The sequence below is a fragment of the Furipterus horrens genome, unplaced genomic scaffold, assembly GCF_987537825.1.
Source record: "Furipterus horrens unplaced genomic scaffold, mFurHor1.1.pri manual_scaffold_10, whole genome shotgun sequence".
Taxonomy (NCBI): Eukaryota; Metazoa; Chordata; class Mammalia; order Chiroptera; family Furipteridae; genus Furipterus; species Furipterus horrens.
The window spans coordinates 14783576-14806785 of record NW_028327180.1 but is presented as its reverse complement, the minus strand read 5'-3'; the positions used below and the strand labels follow the sequence as shown (position 1 = coordinate 14806785).

The 23210-nt window shown below is 39.7% G+C and overlaps 1 protein-coding gene across 1 annotated transcript in view; it reads left to right on the top strand.

Moving 5' to 3' along the window:
- The first annotated feature begins 298 nt into the window (after positions 1-298).
- The window catches only part of SLC10A7 (solute carrier family 10 member 7), a 185146-nt gene continuing 162234 nt past the window's right edge, over positions 299-23210 (top strand). The window contains exons 1-4 of the mRNA XM_090288902.1: positions 299-610; positions 7583-7665; positions 13937-14073; positions 19319-19394. Of these exons, the coding sequence (XP_090145028.1) occupies positions 511-610; positions 7583-7665; positions 13937-14073; positions 19319-19394 (396 nt within the window). The 5' untranslated portion in view covers positions 299-510. The remainder of the gene's footprint in view (positions 611-7582; positions 7666-13936; positions 14074-19318; positions 19395-23210) is intronic.

Below are 23210 nucleotides of genomic sequence, written 5' to 3'. Positions count from 1 at the left end.
CGCGGGCGTCTGCGCTTAAAGGTTTGTTGGAGAGGGACCCTTAATAAGGCTAGATGGCTGTGGCGCCTCCCTTCTCTCCCCACAGCTGCCATTCCTAAGGTTCCCCAGGGCTTGGCAGTGGCAAGTCTGTCAGCCCCACCCGGCGGCTAGCCTCCTTTTCTCGTCCGCCTGCGCTGGCCATCCTGGCCCAATTAATTGTCTGTTCAGAGCGTTTGTGCTTGGAAGCGGCAGCCAGAGTGCCTCTGATTCTGCGCGTCTATTAGGAGGCGCATGGTAGTGATGGCGGCGCTCAGTGAGGCTTTCCTGTCACTGGATACTACTACTCCCAACCCTCCTAGAAGCCGCCGGAGCAACCCCCAGGTCTTTCGTTTACGAGTAGCAATTTGACTTGCTCTGCTGCATGTCAAGAGGGACCGTGGGAAGTGTGGAGACGCCCCGGGGATTAAGCGATCCCAGCTTAAAAAGAAAAAAAGCCAAACAAATAAACAAAACCCACCCACCCTAACAAACATGAGGCTGCTGGAGAGAATGAGGAAAGAATGGTTCATGATTGGAATAGTGCTGGTGATCGCCGGAGCTAAGCTGGAGCCGTCCATAGGGGTGAATGGGGGTAAGTCTGCGCCTCCGCACGCTCCACCCCAATTCCCACTCGAGAACTAATTCACGAGTCTTGGAAAGGAGGGGAGACAGTATCTGGGAGGTGTCTGCCTCTCTCGGGGACACTCACCAGCCCATGGTGTCCTCTGGCCCTTTCGATGATGTTTTAATTTGCCAACCCCAGACGGGGTGAGTAATTAGGAAAGGGGCAAGCGACTTTGAACGCAGGTTACCTCTTCCGAGAACAGCCAGTGAGCAACCTTAGTGTCAAGGAGTGGGGTTACTGAGAGTGAAATGAAACTTACTTCTCTCCCCTTCCGAAGTAGCCTCCTACCCCACAGGATGCTAGGTGGCCAGGAGTTCCTTATCTGTCTTCGAGTGAACACCATTAACTTCTCCATTTCCAACAGCTCCCCTGCCCCCGCCAACCCCGCGTTTAAGAAAAAGTTGGGTGAGAAAAAGAACAAGAGACACCCCTTCCTCCTCCAGCTCAGATTTTGTGGCTGGCCCTCGTGTTGGAGAGGGATGATTTGCAACGTTTGCTGCTTTGCTCCAGAAACTCCCAAGCTGACTGACACGTTGCACGTTCTCATTACAGGACAGTACTTCCGTGTGCTGCCGGGACTCAGTGGCTGCACTTGGCAGTAGTCTTAACAGATACAGGCGGTGTTAGACCCTGTGCGGTGTGTACTTTGGCGAGGAAATGTAGGCGGACTAAAATCGTACTCGAACCCTGAATAGTGGGAGCCTTGTCATGTGGGGATGAGCATTGGTGGAAAGGGCTGGAAATGGCCCCCTCCCCCAGACAGTCATGTCCTTCTTTTCATAAACATTCATTGAATTTCTTTGATGTATTGTCTTTTTGACCTTGTTTGTCACTGTCCACGCTTATTGACAGGTTTAACACATCCGTCATACAACAGGGACAAATAAAGGAGAGAAGTGAGCACAGGCGATCCTTTTATGTTGGGAAGCACTAGGGAGGATATCTGAAGTTACTCGTGCCTTGTTGTTAAAACATAATGGGAGTGAATAAAACGACTTCTCAGGAGGACAGTGGTTCCTCTACCCTCTCCCTTCAATACCTCCATTGAGAAGTTGCTTCAGGGAACATTTGAAAATGGAATTAGTTGAACAAAGATGGTGGGAATTCCACCTTGTTTTGTTTATTTATTTTATTTATTTTTCTGTGTTCATCTTAGTACAAAATGTGTAGGGTATATAACTGAGAATAAAGCTGGTATTTGTGGTTGTTGCTCCGAAGGCACCTGTTTCTTCTTTGGCAAAGCTTCTCTGTGAGCTTTGGGGAAGATGTGAATGTTGGTATTTCAGGCTCTGTCAAATGAGCCCCCCACCCCCACCCCAAGCCAGCTGGAAAGTGAGAATCAAGTTAGAGTGTGTTTGTGTTGATGTGGAACGTACACTTCACTAGCTTCTCTAGTACACTTTATAGCTTCTGGTGTTAGATCTTTTATTTGCTCCATGATAAGGTGAAGTTACAGGTGATATGTAATCTTTTGTTGAGGTCTGCAGGGCCTACGTTTGTTAAAATACCTTTTACATTACTTTTCCAGGGTGCTCTGTGAGAAGAAGAGTTGTTGGGTCTTGGGTCATTTTCCTAGGGCTTCCAGTGGCATGTGTGAGATGTATTCTGTAATCTTATTTCTTCCCTTGGACTCTGCTTCTTGAAGCTTTGGTGTATTATTGTACCTTAAACTATCGTTTCCCATTTTCACTAGCCCTCATGCTATTAATCAAGGGTAATTCATTTCTTTGTTTAATTTTTAAAAGAGTAGAATGTTAAGGGTGAAAAGGGATTTTTAAACAGTATTTTCAACTGACAGGCCTCATTTACAGCTAGCTGCAGGTACTCAGACCTGATGTCAGGTGACTGACCCTCGGTTAAGTTAGCTAGGGAAGTTAGGGAGAGGAAGGACTGGGGATCAGGACTCCCCCTTATTTCATACCAGTTCCAAAATCCATACACATTTAATTGGTGAAAAATCATTAAAAATGAATAGCTATTATCAAGAAGGGCTCTCTGTAGTAGACATTTTCTCTCCCCTGATTTTTAGCCCAAAGGAGCAGAGCAGAATCCGCTAATATTAGACAGTAGTAAAATCAGTTCTTTGGGATTTCTTATGTAGACTGTCGGGCTAAGTTCTGGATACTTGGGTTGCGCTTCGAATTGTCCTTAAAACCTCTTAAATAAAAACAAACCTCCAAATATTGCCAAGTAACACTTTCGCTCTACTAGTTAATGCAACAAAAGTCTAGGAACAAGAAAGGAACGGTGCTGAAAATATCTCTGTCCTGTTCTGCTCCTTCGCATGGTCTAAAGCACCTTTTTGTTTGCTCCTGACTTGTAGGGAAAGTTTCCGCTTATGAGCTCTTGTGCCCTGGGATTGTGATTTTTAGTACATTCGCAATGCCTGACCAAATTTCAGTAGGACAATTTTCTATGGTCGGCAGCCGTCCATCTCGAGAGATGATGGTGTAGCTTCTTAAGAGTCTATCTGCACCGCCGAGAATGGCTGTGCAGTCCGACTCGGGAGTGACACGGTATCTGTCTCCTCCCGTGTTGAATCGACATCTTGCGATGACGCTGGAGTGTCCTCTCCAGTGAAGCTGAAGCTACAGAGCCTGGGCAGGGTGATATGGAGGGTCTGCTGTTGCCCATGCAGCAGACCCCCCTCTCTTCGCAGCTGAAGGGTCCAAGGGAAAGACGGAGTCAATACAGCTTGGCTTCAGGTGCGCCGCAGGAGTTGCCGGTGTTGACTACAACGTCAAACCGCCTTAGGGACTCCGGCTCCGGATTTTCTGTCGGGGTTTACTCCCTTAGCCTTTCCCCTGAAGAGGTATGCCGCAAGGCAGCGGAGGTTTTTTGGAGTCAGAGTTTTCCTTCTCTGATGTGCCCTGACTGGAAGATCGAACCAGCGACACTTAGCTCGCAGGCCGACGCTCAATCCACTGAGCCAAACGAGCCAGGGCTAACAATTTTCTATACATTCTTTTAAATAGGAAAGGTGTTTTTTTTTTTTAATTTTTGATTTATTTGTTTTTCTGTTACAGTTGTCCCACTTTTTCCCCCATTGTTCCTCCCCCAACCCAGCCCACCCCTTAAATAGGAAAACTTTTGATAGTCTTCAACTTGTTAAGAAGCTCACTTCACCCTTACCTGAATCAGCACCTTAGTGACCACACTCTTTTTAAGTGTAACACTTCTACACTTAAAGTATCACAACTATGAGCTGACCTCCCATTAAAAAAAATTTTCCTAGCCAGTTGGTGAATTGTGGATGGCAGGAAATTTATAGATGTGGGAACCCTGAAATTGGAGACACTGAATGACTTTCCAAATGGGGAAGGACTATAATATAATAGATCCTAGCCTAGGTAATTTAATTCTTAGTTTACTTTTCTTTTTATTCAATTACATTTCACTTTTAAATAAACAGAAGAAGGTTGGAAGAGCCATGGTAAATGTAAATGTATATACATTCTGAGGTGTCATTAATCTCATTAACCTCTTCCATTGAGCCCAGGGAAGCCCGGAGCTAGGCACACCTTAGAGTTGACTAGTTCTCAACACTGTGCTATTTCTTTTTGGTAAGAGAAAGTTTTACTTCTTTGGAAGTAGAGTAACTTTCTTATTTCTACCTGCATCTAACTTAAATTGTTGACATTAGTAATATATAAACCCTGAAAAGGAAACTGCTTCATTTTTCCATTAAAAAAACAACCAGAAACATGCCATAAGCTTAAGTATATTGGCATGAATATCTTAGGTTTAGAAGTGAAGTTTACTTTGGTGATGAGTAGATTTTATGAAATGATAATTGTTCATTGCATTCTTTTTTTTTTAAGATTTTATTTATTTTCAGAGTGGGGGAGGGAAGGAGAAAGAGAGGGAGATAAACATCAATGTGTGAGAGAGACGTCGGTTGATTGACTCTTGCAGGTGCCTAACCAGGGACCTGGTCCGCAACCCAGACATGTGCTCTGACTGGGAATCGAACCGGCAACCTTTTCGTTCACAGGCCAGTGCTTAATCCACTGAGCCACACCAGCCAGGGCTCATTGTATTCTTAAGCATTTCAAATAATTTTCTTTTCCCCCCATTAAAAAGCATGAGCTCTGAAGCCCAAAAATTGCTTCATTTTTTTATGGCCAATTTTTCTTTTGATTTTGTTACCTCATTTTATTTTCACTGATAAACACTTTTTGCTTTTGTTTAGAGGAAAAGTTAAAAATATAAAACTTTAGCTTTATAGCCATCTTAAGATCTGGATCTGGTTATTTTGGTGACCTGGAGGATATAATCATTACCTCGGAGAGGGCCAGATATCATTTTTAAATAGGAGTTTCAATTCTCACCTCTGTGCAAATATTTACCAAGCTTTTATTGCAGCTCTGGGTGACTTCTAGTTCCTCATTCAAAAGTAAACCTCTCTGTTGGCATCCCAGTGATTGTGCCTCAAAAGTTCCTCTAGATCAGAACAATGTCCTCCTTCCCTTTTAAAAGGTGCCTGGAACGTAGCCCTGGAATATACTCACCATGTCCTTTCATGGTGTAAAGTCATTTAGAGAAGCATCTAATTAAAAAACAGAACAAAACAGTATAACCTGTCTGTACAGTTTATAACATTGGAAGTCAAGAATCATTCCAATGAATTATACCATTTAGTCAATAGTTATCCCACATATTTACATGTATATATGTGAATGGTGGGAAGAGTTCTTTAAAAATCCAGTTGTTGGCCAACTAAGGTAGATGCTTTAGCTGCCCCAGAGAAACATGGAATCTAAGCAAAGGCCATGGGCTTGCTATGGGGATGCATCTTTGGACATGTCCCCTTGATGTCACTTGTGATCACATTGCTCACTCTGACCCAACCTATATGGAAATTCTAGAGGAACCACTGTGGGCAGAACAAGAATGAGGTCTGATAAAAAATAATAAAAAATACACAGGAGATTGGAGGAAAATAAAAATGATATGTGTTTTTAGAAACAGCATTTAAAATTCTTGGGAGGCATCTATTTTCAAAGCAAGCCGGACTCCTCAACTTTACATTCTGCTTCTGAATCACCTTCCTCAGTTGTTGAGGAAATCTCATTTCTAAGTATGAGCTACTGAGATATATTCACTCACAAATAGAACGATAACGCACCTCCTTTGAAGTTTGTGAGCAGCCTTTACTGCCCTGATATGTGATGCCCTCTGCACTCGCTTCCTCCCTTTCGCTCCCTTTTCTCAGATCTCAGCAAAATGATCTGTAAATGCCAGGCACATAAAAGAATTTATGGCAGTGTTTAAGGAGATTTTTGTTGTCTTTTGTTCACTGATGTACTACAAATGCCTAAAATATAGTAGTTGCTCAGTAAATATTTGTTGACGGAATGAATGGTGATTATTCCTGAGCTTGGAACTCTGATCAGTCTCTGTAGGTACAATGGGAATGGAGAAGCCATGATGTTTTACTTGACGGTATACTCATTTTTTAGGACTGTCACAACTAATTACCACAAACAGCATGGCTTAGAACAACAGAAATTTATTTAATCACAGTTCTGGAGGCTCAGGCCTGATCAAGATGTCAGCTGGGCCATCCTTCCACTGAAGGCTCTAGAGAAGAACCTTTCGTTGTGTGTTCCAGCTTGTGGTGGTTGCCAGCTATCAGTGCTCCTTGGTAATATGACTCCAGGCTCTGCCTGTGTCTTCATATGGCCATTTCTTTGTGTGTGACAGAGTCCAAGTTTCCCTCTTTCAGAAGAATACCAGTCATTGGATTAAGGCCCACCCTCATCAGATAAGACCTCATCTTAATTTGATTATATCTGCAAAGACCCTATTTCCAAATAAGGTCACATTCACAGATTCTGGGTAGATACAAATTTTGGAGGGGACACTATTCAACCCAGCACAAGAGGGCCGAATAGAATGTCAACTATGAGATGATCTCAGATTTTAAACTGTTGGTACATGCCAGGGTTTCTCGACCTTGGGACTACCGTCATGGGGAGGGCTTCCCTGGGCTTCCCATGATGTTTAGCAGAATTCCTGACCTCTGTCTATGAGATGCCAGTCACACCTCTTAGTTCCTGAGTTAAATCAACCAAGACATTGCTAAATGTTGCCAAATGTTGGTAGGATCACTCATATACAGGTATAAAGTGGTATTTTCTCAGACTATGTCTTTTAAAAGAACGCTGTCCATTGGTTAGCACATTAGGTCTTTAAGTCACTTGTGTACAGGCCATGAAAATGAACAAAGATTAGGGCTGCCCCTATTGTACTCACAATGTTAGTGCATCAGGGGTGACGCCCACCCAACTTCAGAGAGGATTGTTCTGGAGGGCAAAGATCAGGCCTGTCTCATTCACTACAGTATGCCCAGGGCCAGGCACAATTTCATAATAATTACAATCTTAACAACATGCATTATCTCTCTGCATTATCTCAGCCACGCAGTGAATGCCCACTAAGTATTTGTAGATGGAACACTCTTGGGGAGAACTGAATGTAGGCATGAAGACAAACCTTTATTTCTGGCATCCTAGAAAAAATAAAATAATACCTGCTAAAGAGAATGTAACTGCTTCCATTGATTCTCTCCTTTTGGTTTAGGAAATTTTAATTGTTATATAAGCACTGGCCCTGTGGTAGATACTAGTAGGGCCTATATTGAAGGATGTTGACTATCTGCTCTCCTCTGTGGGGCAGAGTTTATTTTTGAGTTTATTTTTATTTTTCTGGCCTAAGGATACTGTGCTGAACTGGACAGCCATGGTCCTTGTGTTCTGGAAACTCCTCTCTGTAATTAGACTGCGTCACAGCAAACGCTTAACTCTGTCAGGACAGCAGTATCCCAGCGTCAACACAAAGGTTTCAAGTGCCATTTGTCCTTCTCCAGTGGATTTGTCTTTCATACTAGAAGACTGGAAATTCTTATCTAACAGTAACTCATTTCTCTCTCTTTAGGACCCCTGAAGCCAGAAATCACTGTCTCCTACATTGCTGTTGCAACAATATTCTTTAACAGTGGACTGTCATTAAAAACAGAGGTACTGTCACCTATGGGGCACATGAAAAGCAGGGAGCAAAATTTAACTTGTACTTCATATTTTGAAATTTCAGAGTCTTTTTGTAAATTTGTGTGCAGCCTGAAGGCTTCACTCTAACAGAAGATTACTTGGATTTCGGCATAGGACTTGTGTTTTGTTCCTGCATAGTCTAGAAACTATGGACCCTGAGGATGTGGTTATAATTGGTGTGTTTATCATGTGGCCACTGAAGTGAAGCATCTCCTTCAGTTCTTCCTGCAGGTGCCTCCTGGCAGCTTTAGGCTGTTGGTGTTTTTTGGGTTTCCATGACTTTGTGGCTTATCTTTTGTTCCCAGGACTGATGCTGCTCAAGTGATCCTTGTAATGATTTTTAACTAATTTGAATTTTTTAGAAGGATATTCTTTGCTCATGTGTCTATTAAATGTTAGTAGATGTTTTAAGGACATATTGGTATTGTTTCATCCAAAGTCACACTCTATCATGAAGACATAAAGGTGATACTACTTACTGATCCAGATGTGACTGAACATAGGATTCCTTGGAATTAAAGAAATCCAGACATTTATACCCAAGATAGGAATGAGTAGGATTTGTCATTCCCTTTTGACTTATAATGGAAGAAAAAAATTGGAGAAATAACCATTTGCTTTTGAAGAAATCACATAAGAGTTTTAAAAGTTGTCATTCTAAGATGCTTAGTCCTATGTAGACAGGGAAATCTTACTATGTAAGAAAAAAATATATATATATATATTGGAAATGACTTTAAAACTTAAAATTCTGTTTGTGCATCATATCTTCCCTCTACGTAAAGTTTTTATAAGTGTGATTTGAATGAAGATCAGATTTACTTACCTCCTTTTGATCATTCTAGTAGTAACATAGATAAAAATATGGTTTTCCTAAATTTATGTATTCTGTAGTTAGCAGGTTGGTAGACATTGTGTCTCAAGAATGCTAAATACTCTTACTGATTGCTGGGCTTCTGAAAAGAGCTGACATGGATGGGAGTTCCTAAATAAGTCCAATTCCAGTTTTTGTAAATTCTATTGATATGAAAGGACTATGATTAGTACTTAGAGGGCACAGGCTTTTTTTTCTGTCCACACTAGAGTTCTGTTGGTCCTCAAATATGGGATGCAATGGTCCAGGAAGATATTTGCCGCTCCTGTGGTGCTGATCTGATATCCCCTGGAGGTCTCCCTGCTGGTCTTGGCGGGTGCTCTTTGAGAAGCAGCTGCCTTACCCAGGTCCTCTACTTTGGACGTTGCTCTAACTATACCCCCCCACCCCCCAATGACTGCTTAATGGCCATGGCTGTTATTTATGCCATGGGAAACCTGGCAAGAGACTGGATTCTCTCCTTAGCTTCTTGCTTATTGCTATTCTGTAAAGCAGCCAATTTTGTGGGATGCAGGAGTTGAAGAAGGAAGGTCACAGTTATCAGCATTCCTCTAAGGACCAAGTTCTTCTATAAGTGTCTAAGAAACCTTCAAAGTCATCCAGCTATTTTGGATCTAAGGATGGAATGGCTTGATCCCTGTGCAGTCTCGTGGTATCTAAGTAGCCATCAAAGCCATTTGCTCTATAAAAGATCCTTTTGAAACTAATACATTAGTTCATTTTCAAGATCCATTTAAACTTAAGATGCCCTAGATTGATTGCATCATTGTGTAATGTTAAACCGTCTCTAAGCTCTGCTGATTTCCTGGGCAACCAGAGAGCTGTAAGGTAGAAGGTCACAATCTTGTTGTTAGTTGTTTTCTAGTTAATAATCTTAATTTCAGCTGGGACAACTATTTTTGTCTCCTATTAGGTCTTTGAGTCATGCATTTTTTGCACATAGGAGACAGTGAGTTATTATTTACTTGAGTTTATTTGAAAGCATTTACAGGTTCCATTCAAGTTTGATTCATATTGAACATTTCATGAAGTATTACTCATACACTGATGTAACAGTGTGTATTCTAAAATTTGTTTATTAAAATTATAAAGAACTCTGTGTTAACACTTCAGGCTAAAAAGATTTAATGCTAAATCAGTTTTATAACTGTTGATTTCTAGCTTTTGAAATACCTGTTGAAATGGTTTCTGAAATTTTATTGTACTGAAGCGTAATAAGGTCACATCTGAAATAGATGTGTATTTTATGTATAGCTAACTTCAAACCTACAGCTTCAGAGGGTTTGTCACTTCGACTGTGGCAGGACCAACTCATTTAAACAAATAACGTATCAAGTGTCTCTGACGACAAGGCACTGTGCTTGGTGCTGGGATAGAAACAAAGGTGAGCAGGAAGCTCAGGGCCTGAAAAGTGTCCTCTGTAGAGCAGACTATACAGGTTTTTCCTTATTTTTTTAAGCAAATTATTTATTAAAATCCCATTTGCTCAGAGGAGAATATAGCAAATCCCAAACTTTAGGCTCACGCTGCTTGTTTCCATCCCAGAGCTGCGAGGCTGACCCTCAGAAATCCAATAAAGGTCACGTGAGGGTTAGAAGGGAAATTGGTGTGTAATGAAAATATTTCTCCATCTCAGTCAGAGTCGCTGATGTTAAGCCATTCTTGATGCTGTCGGTGCGACTCCAGCATAATCGGTGTGTGGAGTATCTCCTTAAAGTTTATTTTAATAGAATTTGATCTGTATTACATGTGAATAAACAAAATGTCATGCAGAATCAACTTTTCAATTATTCAGGATGGCATTTATTTTGAGTAGGTGGCCCTAAATTCTACATGAATATATATATGGAATAATGCTATTTTGGATTTTATGGTGTTACTTGCTTTTCCTTTTCCAGTGTTACCTTATTTCCTCTTTAACGTTGTATGAAAATCCAGAAAATACATAACGCTGGGTTTTTGTGACAGCCTTGAAAATCTTCCTTAGGAACGCTTCAAGTCTCTTATCTCCCTGTTGTTAAGAGGCCTCTTATGACCCAGCAGGGTGGGTCCTTGTCATTCATTCACTGGGCTCTTTACTATTCCATTATTCTGATGTGGTATTAGTTGTTTCTAATTGTCATTTATTAGATCAGCCAGCATTCTGTAACTGAATTTTATTTTTCATAACTCTTTTCTGATTACAGAGGTGGTATTTCCCCATTGTAGAAAGATTAGAAAGAGTAAAAATAACTGTTATAACATCTGTGTGTTTTTAAGATTTTTTTCCTTAAACATATAGAATATTTTTAAATAAAATATTTTTTAAAATTGTACATACATATTTAAGTATGTATTTAGGTATACACATAGTTGCATACATATACCCACATATACATACATATATAATCTTATTTTTTCTGTGATGTTGTATAATAATAGTTTTTCATGTACTTTAATAGTTTTTAATTTTTTCCACTTATATATTTAAAAGTAAGATAACTTACATTTTGTTTACCTTTGTGTACCTAAATCAAAAGGTACCAAAATATATATGATGAGAAATCCTCTTTTCACCCTCTACCAGATGTCTGTCCAGTTCTCTGCTCTGGACACAACCAACATTAACAGTTTCTGTGTACCTTTCCAGAATACTCAATGGAAAACACATGTATGTGAATCTCCCTTTAAACTGTGGTATTTTACGCCATTTCTCACCTTACCTTATTTAACTCAAAAATCTTTTCTTGGAGACTATTTTATGTCAACATAAAAAGAACTTCCTACTTCTTTTTGTATGTTGTAAAGTATTCCATTTTGTGAATGTGTCATGATATATTGTCTTGAGCCCCTGTTGGTGGGCAGTTAAGAAATATACAAGGTTTTGCTCTTACAAACACGCTGCAAAGGATAACCTAAAAATATGTCATTTCCCATATTTGGGAGCATATGTGAAGGGTTAATTCCTAGGTCAAGTGATATGTGCAGTTGAAGTTGTGTAGATAGTCCAAGTACCTAGAATGTCTAACTATCTAAAATGTCTAAGTACCTAGAATGGTGGCAGGTGCTCAGTATTTGTCAAATGAAGAAATGAGTTGCCAGATTGCTGCCCATAGGTTGTGCCAGTTTACATGCTGGTTAAATGGGGAGAGACCCTGTACTTTTACATCCTTGTTGGCAGTTTTAACATGGTTTAATTCTTTTTTTTTTTTTTTTAAAGATTTTATTTATTTACTTTCAGAGAGAGAGGCAGGGAGGAAGAAAGAGAGGGAGAGAAATATCATTGTTTGAGAGATACAGCAATCGGTTGCCTCTTGCACACCCCCAATGGGGGACCTGGCCCACAACCCAGGCATGTGCCCTGACTGGGAATCGAACCGGTGACCCTTCGGTTCACAGACCAGCACTCAGTCCTCTGAGCCACACCAGCGAGAGTGACACGGTTTAATTTTTAAGTTATTTAGCTATTCTCTTATCTTTGGACATTTAAGTTGTTTCCAGGTTTTACTATAATGGATACTGCTCTGAGGATCAGTTTTGTGTATAAATGCTTTTAACCATTTTTTATACTGTTGGGATAAATGCCTGAACATAAAATTTTGGGATCCAAAAATAACATAAACTGTACTATAATCCTTGATATATATTCCCAAACTACTTTTCAGAAAAGTTATACCATTTTATCTTTCTATGAGAAGTATATGCAAATGTCTTAATTACTACATTCTGGCTAATCATTTTATTACAATTTAAACAATAGAAACACTAATATTTATTTGTTATTTAGTAAATGCTTCTGAGTATATCCAGGTGAGATTCAGTTTCAAGACTGCTGAGACCCTTGGAACTGTTGGTGCTCGGGTGCTCTGGGCTGAAACTTCTGATTCTGTGTAAAGACGCTCCCTTCCTCTAAGCGCTGATCCATGGACATAGTATCGCTTCTGGTCTGTCCAGTGTGTCCCGGTTGCCCTGCATTAGTCCCAGATTGCCAGAGTTCCTTAGACGTCACTGAGGACATCTTGTGACTGAAATGGAACTGCTGTGTGTCTTCACACAGGGAGATAAATCGTGGGAACCGAGGAGACAGATCCTAAAGTGGTGATCAGTGAATGAGGCTACCTTGACCTACTATTTATTAAGCTATACACTTTGGCTAATGCCTCTGAAGCTGAGGGTCTTCTGAATATCTTTCTTGAACTGGAGATGGTAGGGACATTATCACGATGCTATGCTTATTACCATGACTTTCTGGCATCTCTGAATATGCTATGATGACTGCCTGAATGTTTTATTCAAGTTTTCTACTACTTTCTGAATTTGTTTTACTTCCACTGAATAACCACATAACTCAAAGAAATTCAAATGCAAACACTTGTTAATTAGTATATATTTAAACCCCCAAATTTAACTGAGTGTCCTTTTTTAGCTGTGAGACTCATGACACTGCCTGATCTGTCATGTTTTCTAAGATTGTTTTCCCTCCTGGCCATCAGTATGACACAGTGGGAGAAGCAGGCATGAGTTTATTGGGTTGGATTCTGAGCTTCACTGTGCAGTAGCTCTTAACCTCAATTTCCTTGTCAGTAACGTAGGGATAATAATATCCACCTAATGGGGTTATTATGAGGATTCAAGGAGACACCACACATAAAGTGGCAGGCTCAGAGAATGGCATATGACTACTACTCAGCAAATGTTAATAAAGAAATCTCGTGAGTAGATTTTGTGGAAAAAGCCATTTTGAATTCTAGAATGTTGTTGGGGAGAACATTCTTAAAAACTATGACTTATGTGTAGATTTAGTAACTTCTTGCCAAATCGAGTCCTTTCTAGGTCTGGTGTAATTGATAGAAGTTAATTATTATATTTAATTAAAGTGTGATAGGTCCTGCTGAAGTTTTTAAACAAGATTTATTTTTTTAGGTGGTGAATCATACATGTTTGTTTACAGTAGCAACAATTCTCAAATATACTAGTAAAAAGGCAGTTAGCTTAGTCCTGGTCCAGAATTGCACAAATCTGAATTGCTGTCGTATATAGGAGAATATTTTAGGAATTTCATATAAAAATCACAGTCTTCACAAATAACTTCATAACCATCATCAATAACTTTTTCTTAAAGCTTGGCTCTTATGCATATGCTTATAGACAGACATTTTAGCTGTGAAATAACTCCAAATTGATGGATATAACTAGACTTATTGTGGTGAGCATTTTGCAATATATATGAATATGGAATCATCATGTTATACACCTGGAACTAATATAATGTTATATATCAATTATATCTCCCCCCAAAACACACTAATTTATGTGATGTTATTTTAGTAGCAGTCTCTCTTCAGAAGTAGTGTTCTGACTTTTAAAATTTTGTGTCTGTCTTTGCAGGAGCTGACTGGCGCTTTGGTGCATATAAGACTGCATCTTTTTATTCAGATCTTCACACTTGCATTCTTCCCAGCAATAATATGGCTTTTTCTTCAGCTCTTATCAATCACACCGATCAATGAATGGCTTTTAAAAGGGTATGTTCAAATATCTTGAAGAGTCCACTTTTAATGGGACATCTTTAGTGACAGTATGGTTTCTGTAGCAACTATATAGAAAAGGACTTATGTGTGATATTTCCTTTCTTATAAAGAAAATAAAAGCACTTTTAACGTTAATATACTTTCATCAAGGAGGTCCACCATAGAATTTTATAACAGAATCTTGAAATGACACCCATATGCTTAACTGTAAGTTTCTATAGGAACACTTTACTGGGAATTTAAAAGAATTGTGTTGGGAGAAAAATGGAAGGGGACTGGAGGATGTATGTGTAAATGTAGGTTGACAACTGGCTGCTTTAACTTTTGAAATGTATCTTACCAAACCTATGCAGATTACGACTGGGTATAATGTGCTTTTAAAATGTATGGGAAAGAAAAAATATGTACAGGAGACAAATATTTAATTTTCTACTTGTTCTGTTTTAGGTTTGATTGAATAGTTGAATTAACAATAGATTTTTATTAGAATCTTTTCTCCCATTAAAAATGTGGCCATGCTTAATAAAAGAATTTAATGATTTTAAAAAATTATTTGAATTGGTTTAAAACTGACTGTATGGCTCAAAGATTGTACTCTGACCTTGTCCCTCCCTAACTTGCTATGTGATTTTGAAGAAAGACATTTAGTAGTTTTGAAACTCAGTTTCCCGGTTTATAAAATGAAGATAATCATACTGTCTGCTTAACAACAGTGTTGGGGATATCAATTAAGTCATTTCTTTAGCTCCTGAAGTATAGGTGTTGGAAAACCAACAGTGAACAGAATTGGCCAAGAGCCCCTTAGTTTTGCACACTGGAGAGACTCTGTGTATGATTGTCAGTAGACAAGTAACTAGATGATCAAAGTGATGCGCAGTGAAATCCTTGATAGGGTTGAAAGTTGTTGGGTACGCAGGCTGGTGATTCATTTAGGGTGTCCTGTGCTAGGGGCAGAGTGTTCTTGGCAGAGGAGGCAGAAAGGGCAAGGGCTCTGAGGCAGGAACAGGCCTGGTGTGTTCTAGGGCCAGGACAGTACCCACAGCCTGGTGTTAGGGAGGGTGAATGACATGAGCTGGAGTTGGAAAGGCAGGCAGGAGCCCGTCACTGGGGCGTTGCGGGCGCTGGTAAAGCGGGAGGTTTTATTCTGAGTGCTGCAGAAAACTGCTGCAGGGAGTGCAGTGAGGAAGTGGTGGTGTCTGATTGCTATTTGAAAACGATTCTCTTGTCCACTCTGTGGAGAACAGATGAGGGCCTGCGAGAACGCCCCGAGACCAGCTCAGAGGCTAGCGTGGGGCTGCAGCGCAGGAGGGAGAAATGGGCGTGCGAAGGCTGGGGTTTAAAGTCAGCGTTCTCAGAAGCCGTGGGTGGATAGGAGAGGGAGGGAGGACAGGGAGGAATGAAGGAGGACTTCCGGATTTTAGGGAGGAGCCACGGGGTAACTGGTGACATTCTTTACTTAGCTGGAGAGAAATAAGTCTGGACAAGAGGGGAGAGTCAACAGTGCTGTTTGGCCAGATTGAGTTTGAGAGGATGAACATAAATTTTTAATGAAAAGCATAAAATGCCACAAATGTGATGACATCATATTAGAGCAAAATGTACGGTGTGGGCAAAAGTAGATTTACAGTTGGCGTGCAAATGAATGATACAATACAGTAGTCCCCCCCCGCTCTATCGCGGTTCACTTATTGCGGCCTCACTATATCGCGGGATTTTAAAAAATATTATATTTAATTATTTATCGCGGATTTTTCACTATATCGTGGGATTTTGCGGTACTGTACACGTATCTTGTTAAAGTTACGTAGGTTTAAGAGTGTAGAATAAACGTAAGTTTCCTACTTCCCAGGGGGTTCTGGAATGTAATAACCGCGATAAGTGAGGGAATACTGTAATTAGTAAATAATAATGCAAGACAAACTGTCTCATGTACTCACAATTGTAAACTTACTTTTGCTCACCCCGGTAGCATGTGTATTAAGAACCAACAGTTACTGAGTTGAGTATCTGCCATGTATAGAGCACTTAAGAAATACGCAGTTATTAACTCGTTTTGCTTGTATTCAAGAACTTCCAATTTAGTTAGATTTGTAGGACATAAATATAAAATAGTACCCCACCAAAATGGGACAGCAAATGATTCGTCAGATGGATGGTATAATCAGATAAAGGGTAAGAGGGTCAGCAAGGGTTGTGTACCCTAAAGCACAGAATTCAAATATGAGCCATTAGTGGGAGAAAAGATAAAAGTTTCATTAAGGCCACCCGGCAGAAGACCAGAACTCCTGAATCTGTAGATGATGGAGAGTTTGTAACTGTGCTAAACGAGAGAATAAGGTGCTAGTAAGTGGTCGTTAAGGAGGACTGCTCTGATGGCATTGAACTGAGTATGGAGGTGGAGTAGAGTAGGGCTTGCCATCTCACTGTGCTGAACAAAACAAGCCCACAGTTCTCACCTCAGGACACAGAGCTGCAGGGAGTGCGAACTTAGCCTAACTTAATTTGGGAGTGCGCCACTTAACTCACTTCTTTCCCCTTTCCCTCCCCAGTCTGAGAGTGTATACTTAGTATGTTGACTTTCAGGATTTGAGGACTCCTATGTCAGGATCCTGTTTAAGTCATTGAAATAAATATCTTCTGAGCACATACTCCTTACTTTGCTCTGTTAAAGGGAAAGAGTGAAGGTAGAGAGAGCATTCAGTAGACATTTGGAAATGTTCAGACTTGGGTGAAAATCATCTGAAGGGGCGTGATGGCAAGAGACATGTAAAAGAATGGACAGGTGGTTGTGGTGATTGATTAATTGATTGATGAGGAGTGTGTAGAACCACACATAACTTCAGTTTCAAACTGGACCATTAGGAAAATACTATCCCATTGACAGAAATTGGTCAATTAAGAGGAAAATTAATTTTTTTTTTTTTTTAGAAAACACATAAATTTGATCCTGGCTGGGTAGCTCAGTTGGTTAGAGTGTCATCCCAACACACCAAGGCTGTGAGTTCGATCCCCAGTCAGGGCACATACAAGAATCAACCAATGAATACATAAATAAGTGGAACAACAAACTGATGTTTCTCTCTTTCTCCCTCTCTCCCTCCTTCCCTCCCCTCCCTAAAATCAATTTAAAAATTTACAAATACATAAATTTAACATTAGACGTGTTTAGTTTAAGGTAGCAATTATAGGCTGCTACAAATTTGAGAATAGAAGTTAGGAGTAGAAATGTAAATTTGAAAGTATTCCTACAGATTCAACTATGAACATAAGAATTTGAAGAAGGAAGGAAAGACAGCAAAACACTAAAATGGGCTGATTTCAAAGATAGGAGGTAAATTAGATTGATGAGGTACTATGGTAACCAAGAGAACAGAGTGCTTTGAGAAACAAGAAAGTAAGAACAATGAATATGGGGAACATGATGTTGGATTTGGTGGATTGGAGATGATTGGTTACTTTTAAGGTTCTACTTTTACTAGTAGAAAGGGCATAAGTCAGATTCCAGGGGAGTAAAGAGAGAGTGGGCTTTTGGGTCGTGGAGGTGGAGTGCCCTTTAAAGAAGGTCAATAGTGAGTCACAATGAAATAAGTAGAATTACATCTTGAGGAGGTAAAGGTACTAATTTGGGCTTAATTATCTATATTTATGTGTTGAATCTTCTGAATTTATATGTTGAAGGTAGAAATGATCAATACCTTGTGCTTTTTTATACCCTTGTGTAGTATCCTACCTATAGATGGCATAAGTATTCAATAAATAGTTTAAGAATTTTCTTTTTAAAGTAGGGAGAACTCTGCTTCTTTGTATATAGAAGGGAAGGGGCCAGAAGAGAGGGAAATATTTTAAAAAGCTAGAAAAATTGAAAATACCTGAGAGAACCTATTCCAAGTAGTGGTGGTAGAAGGCAGAGAGGCTGGAGGCAAGGTAGGGCTTTGACCCTGGATTCCAGAATAAAAGTTTAACCCTAGACAGGCAGCTTTGTGAATTAAGGCAAGTTATTTAACTTTCTTCTTAATTTCAGTTTTCAGTAAAATGATAATAGCACTTATTTTAAATACTTGTGAGGAATAAATGAGTGAAATGTCTAGAGCAGTATCTACTACAAATGATAAATGCTTAGTAAGTATTTCTATTAGTGATAAGATGGCGATGATCATAAAGAAGGCTCAGTGATTGGGAATTTATCATGGAATAGACTATGTTAGCATCACTTGGGAAAATAGGCCTTAGAAGGAGACCTTGTTGAATTGAATTGAGCTGGAAATTCCATAAAAGGTGTTTTCTGTCAAAATGAATAAAAACTTATTTTTATTTTTTAAATATCAGAGCTAATGTAAATTCATTGCATAAAGTTTAAACAATGCATTGTTACAAAAGTGAATAAAAATCATTTGTAGGCTTACATTCAAAATATTAGTCAGATCCTCTGTGTCCTTTAATTCCTTCCTAAACTTTCTACTTTAGTCAGGCCAGCTACTCACTGAATGCTGAGCAATGTTCTTTATCTTCAGCTCTTATATTTACTACGCGTAACTTCATTTGCTGGTCATGCAATGTTTTTTCTGTCCTAAACTAAGAGAGTGGACTTATTGTCATGATCTGAGTATTAAAATCAAAATTTAGAACAGACACTAGAATTTATGTCAGTCTGAATCCAGGAAGTACATGATTTTGTCATGCCTATTTCTATAATGGTATTATAACAACATGAAAATGCCTTTCATGAGATGCAAGTTTGAGAATTGCTGTTTTATAAAAAGAAATAAGCAGATGTAGCTTGTGTTTTGTTAAATATTTTTGAACTTTGGAAGTGGTTTTAAAGTTTAAATTTCTGCCAGAAGACTTTCTACAAAAAATACACAGAAAAGATAACCTGAAAAGTAATCTCAGGACAAATGATATACACTTACCAAATAATTAACCATTTTGTTTACCTTTCATTGACTACTTACTATACTTGACTGGGTTTTTTTTTTTCAAATTATATACTAAGAACTTAAATTATTTAAAAAGTTCAATCACTCAGGCCTATGGATGGAATGACAGCTTCCCCATGCATTTGCAGCTTCTTCTAAGCCATGTGGCCTCGTGTAGAATTGTCTGAACTCAACAGAGCAGGTGCCTGAATAATCACTCTCCTATTTTCTTTTACTCAGTTCTGCTATTTTAGAATGAATGTAGTGAAAACTATTTATGATGGGAAAAAAAAACTATAATTGCATCTTCTCTTATTTTTCAGTTTGCAGACTGTAGGTTGCATGCCTCCCCCTGTGTCTTCTGCAGTGATTTTAACCAAGGCAGTTGGTGGAAATGAGGTGAGTCACGGGGCAAACTTTATTTAAATAGAAATGGGTGCCGTGCTTTTCTTTTCATATGACAGTTTATGACACAGGGGTCATGTCACGGAAGACACATAACCATAGCCGCTTATGACGGAAGCAAGTGCATTTGTATAGTAGGATGATGCTAAAATTGATAATGATGAGTAGAATTTGGGATTTCAAAGAGCAGAGCAAAAGAGGTGAATGAAGTAGGCGTGGTGATTTTTTACCTTAGTGGGAACTGGGAGACAGGACATGGGATCCAAGGAGAGGGACTTCTCATCCAAGACTCGTGAACTGAGGACCCTCGCTCCAGCCATTCCTCAGTTCTTAAAAATAATTGTAACATTAAATTCAAGGAAAAAGGGTCAGTATAGGTTTAATGGTTAGTGAAGATGATATACAAAGGAGAAATGAGGCCAGATTTTTAAGGTAAGTCCAAAGAAATTATCCAGCTGTCAGGGACGGTGGCATGAGAAGAGTGCTTGTATATTGGCACAGCAGTTGTCCCTTTCAGGAGCTATTTACGGGTGGTTCTTCTGGGTTGAAAGGCCTACAGCTTTTACCAAGGGATTTCGCTCTGTAATGGCTTCTTCTTCCTTTTCCACTTGTACGCCGTCATTCGGAAAAGGAGACTGTTGAATAAGGGAAGACTTCATGGGTCGCCCCTTCCATTCATTCTTAGGATTTTGGTTTCTCAGCATCTATTTTTATTTTCATCCACTTTATTCATTCCCAAAATATTTCTTGATCACCTGTGACATTCTTTTTCACAACAGGTTTATTCAAGTATTATTGACATACAATACGCTGCACGAATTTAAACAACTTAATGTTTTGACATAGGTATATATATATATATATATATATATGTGAAACCATCACTGCAGTGAAGACTGTGAATGTGTCTGTCACCCTCAAAGGTTCCCTTGTACGCTGGTAACCCCTGCCGCCTGTCTTTCTTAGCACGTCTCTTCTCCCGGCAACCACTGGTCTGTTTCCCGTCATTGTGGATTAGTTTGCATTTTCTAGACGTTTATGTTATGAAATCATACGATGTATACTCTTTTTTTCCTGTCTTTTTACTCCATATACTTATTTTGAGATTCATCTATCTTGTGTGTATCATAATTCATTCCTTTTTATTGCTGAGTTGTATTATTTTGTATGGATGTGCCACAATCTCTTTATTCATTCCCTTTTTTTTTTTTAAAGGCTGGCTTCATTTAAAAAAATATATTTTATTTATTTATTTTTAGAGAGAGGGGAAGGGAGGGAGAAAGAGAGAGAGAAACATCAATGTGTGGTTGCCTCTTGCATGCCCCCAACCAGGTACCTGGCCTGCAACCCAGCCATGTACCCTGCCCAGGAGTCAAACCAGCAACCTTCCAATTCTCTGCCCGGACTAGGATCCATTCCTTTGTTGATAGACATTTGGGCAGTTTTGACTTTGGGACTATGAACATTAGCGTACAAATCTTTAAGTGAACCGATACTTTCAATTCTCTTGAGAATACTTAGCAGCAGAATGGCTGGATCATCTAGTAGGGGTATGTTTTAGCAGATTCAACCAAGGGAAGAATCACAAATAAATAGTTAGAAATCATCAATAAATAGCTTGTGAAGTGAACCGTTTCTATTACTGTACGCACACTTTCCTTGTTACCACAAGTGCATGTTTAACTTTTAAAGAAAGTCTTTCCTAAAGGGGTTGTACAGTTTTACATTTCAAGCAGCGGTGTGTGAGAGACCCAGCGCTCCGCATCTTACCAGCTCTTGGTACTGTCGGTCTTCTTAGTGTTAGCCATTCTAATATGTGTGCAGCCGTATCTCGTTGTGGCTTTAATTTAATTTGCATGCCCCAGTGACTAGTAAGGGTGAGCATTATGATCTTCCCATGTGCTTATTGCTGTCCATGTCTTTTTTTGATAAAATATCTATTAAATTTTTCGTGGGTTTTTTTTTTTTTTAATTGAGCGTTTTGTTTTCCTATTGATGAGGTTTGAGCATTTTATATATTCTGGATACAAGTCTCCTTCATCAGATAAATGCTTTTTAAGTTTTTTCTCCCAGCGTGTGGCTTATTTTTTCAATTTCTTACCAGTGTCTTTCTGAAGAGCAGGATGGTCGTAGAGGCACTGAAATGTGGCTGGATTCCTTATGTCCTTTGAAGGCACAGGATATGCTGATGAATCGGATATGGGTGTGAGAGAAAGAGGCATGAAGAATGACTTCAAGGCTTTTGACTGAGCAGCCGAAAGGATGGAGTTGCTGACAGGGGGATGAGTACTACGTGAGAGTAGGTTTGGGGGGCGTCAGTCTGGGTGATTACCAAGAATGCCAAATTTTAATGGCTAAACATATAGGTGTATTTCTTGCTCATGATACACGTCCTGCATGGGTCAGTTGGAAGGTCTTTGTCATCACTAAGGAAGCCTTATTCATGGAGGCCCCACATCTTGAAGGTACACCATTTGGCCACATCACAAAACACTTTCCGTTGCCACAGCAGGAAAGAGAGAGATTGGAGAGTCACAAATAGCTTTTCACTGTCTAGGCTAGAAGTGATACGTGGCACTTCTGCTCACATTAAATTGGTTAGAACAAGTCATGTGGCTTTACCGTGTGTTGCCATTGATGTGCCCTGAAGGAGAAGGGAACTGGATACCAGTGAACACTTGGAACGTCACCCATATGGGTAAGGATCAAGGGTTTGTGTTTTCATTGTGTTAAGATGCCTGTTCCATATTCAAGTGGATATGTCAGAAAGAAATCAGATACAGAGTTGAGGTTGAGGTTGAAACTGGAGATACAAATTGGGAAGCCATCAATGAAAAACTGTATTTCCCGCCAAGATGGGATGAGATTACTTGGGGGAGAGAGCATAGATAGAAAAGAAAAGAGGTTCAAGGACTGAGGTCTGGGGCCCTCCAACAATGAGGACTAACTAGTGAAGGCAATATAGAAAACATAATTATTGAAACAGAAAGAAAACTAAGAAAGCATGTTATCCTGGAAGCCGGGTGATGAAAGTATTTGAAGGATGACGAAGGATCAGCTATGTCAAATTCTGCTGACATAATTTGTGTAAGATGAATTCTGAGACTTGACCCTTGAATTAAACCATGTGGAGGTTACTGGTAACCTTGGCCAGAGAGGTTGTGGTGGAGTGTAGGGGCAAGTGCTTGTTCAGGGCACGTTCAAGGGGAAACAGGAAGAGAGGAATTAGAGACAATAGTATAGACATCTATTTTGAGGTCCTTCATGATAAAAAGCAATAGAGAAATGGGGCTATATTTCTAGGGGGATGTGGGGTCAAGATTTGTTTTTAGTGCGGAAATGACCACATGTTTCTATCATGATGTGAACTGTACAGTGGAGAGGGAGCTGTTGATTTACGAGAGAGTGCTGGAGTAATTAATGTGTTTGGGCAAGTGGGAGAGAATGGTCTTGGGTTGTATGAGCTTCAGCAGGACTTGGATATGAGCTTCAGCAGGACTTGGATATGAGCTTCAGCAGGACTTGGATATGAGCTTCAGTAGGACTTGGATCATTTATTCGTAATAACAGGAGGGGAGGCAGAGTGTGTGCATGTAGATCCATGTGGATGGATAGAAGAGGTGCACTTGGGAGTTCTCTTCTGATGGTTTTTATTTTTTTCTCAGCAGCTGAGAGTCATGAGAGGGTCGGTGCTATGAACGTTTGAGATGAGAGGAGAAATGTACCATTGCCATCCAGACGAGGAGAATGAATGAGCGGGAGAGGATAGTAGCATTGCCTGGCAGCATGAAGGACTCAGCTGAGATTTAG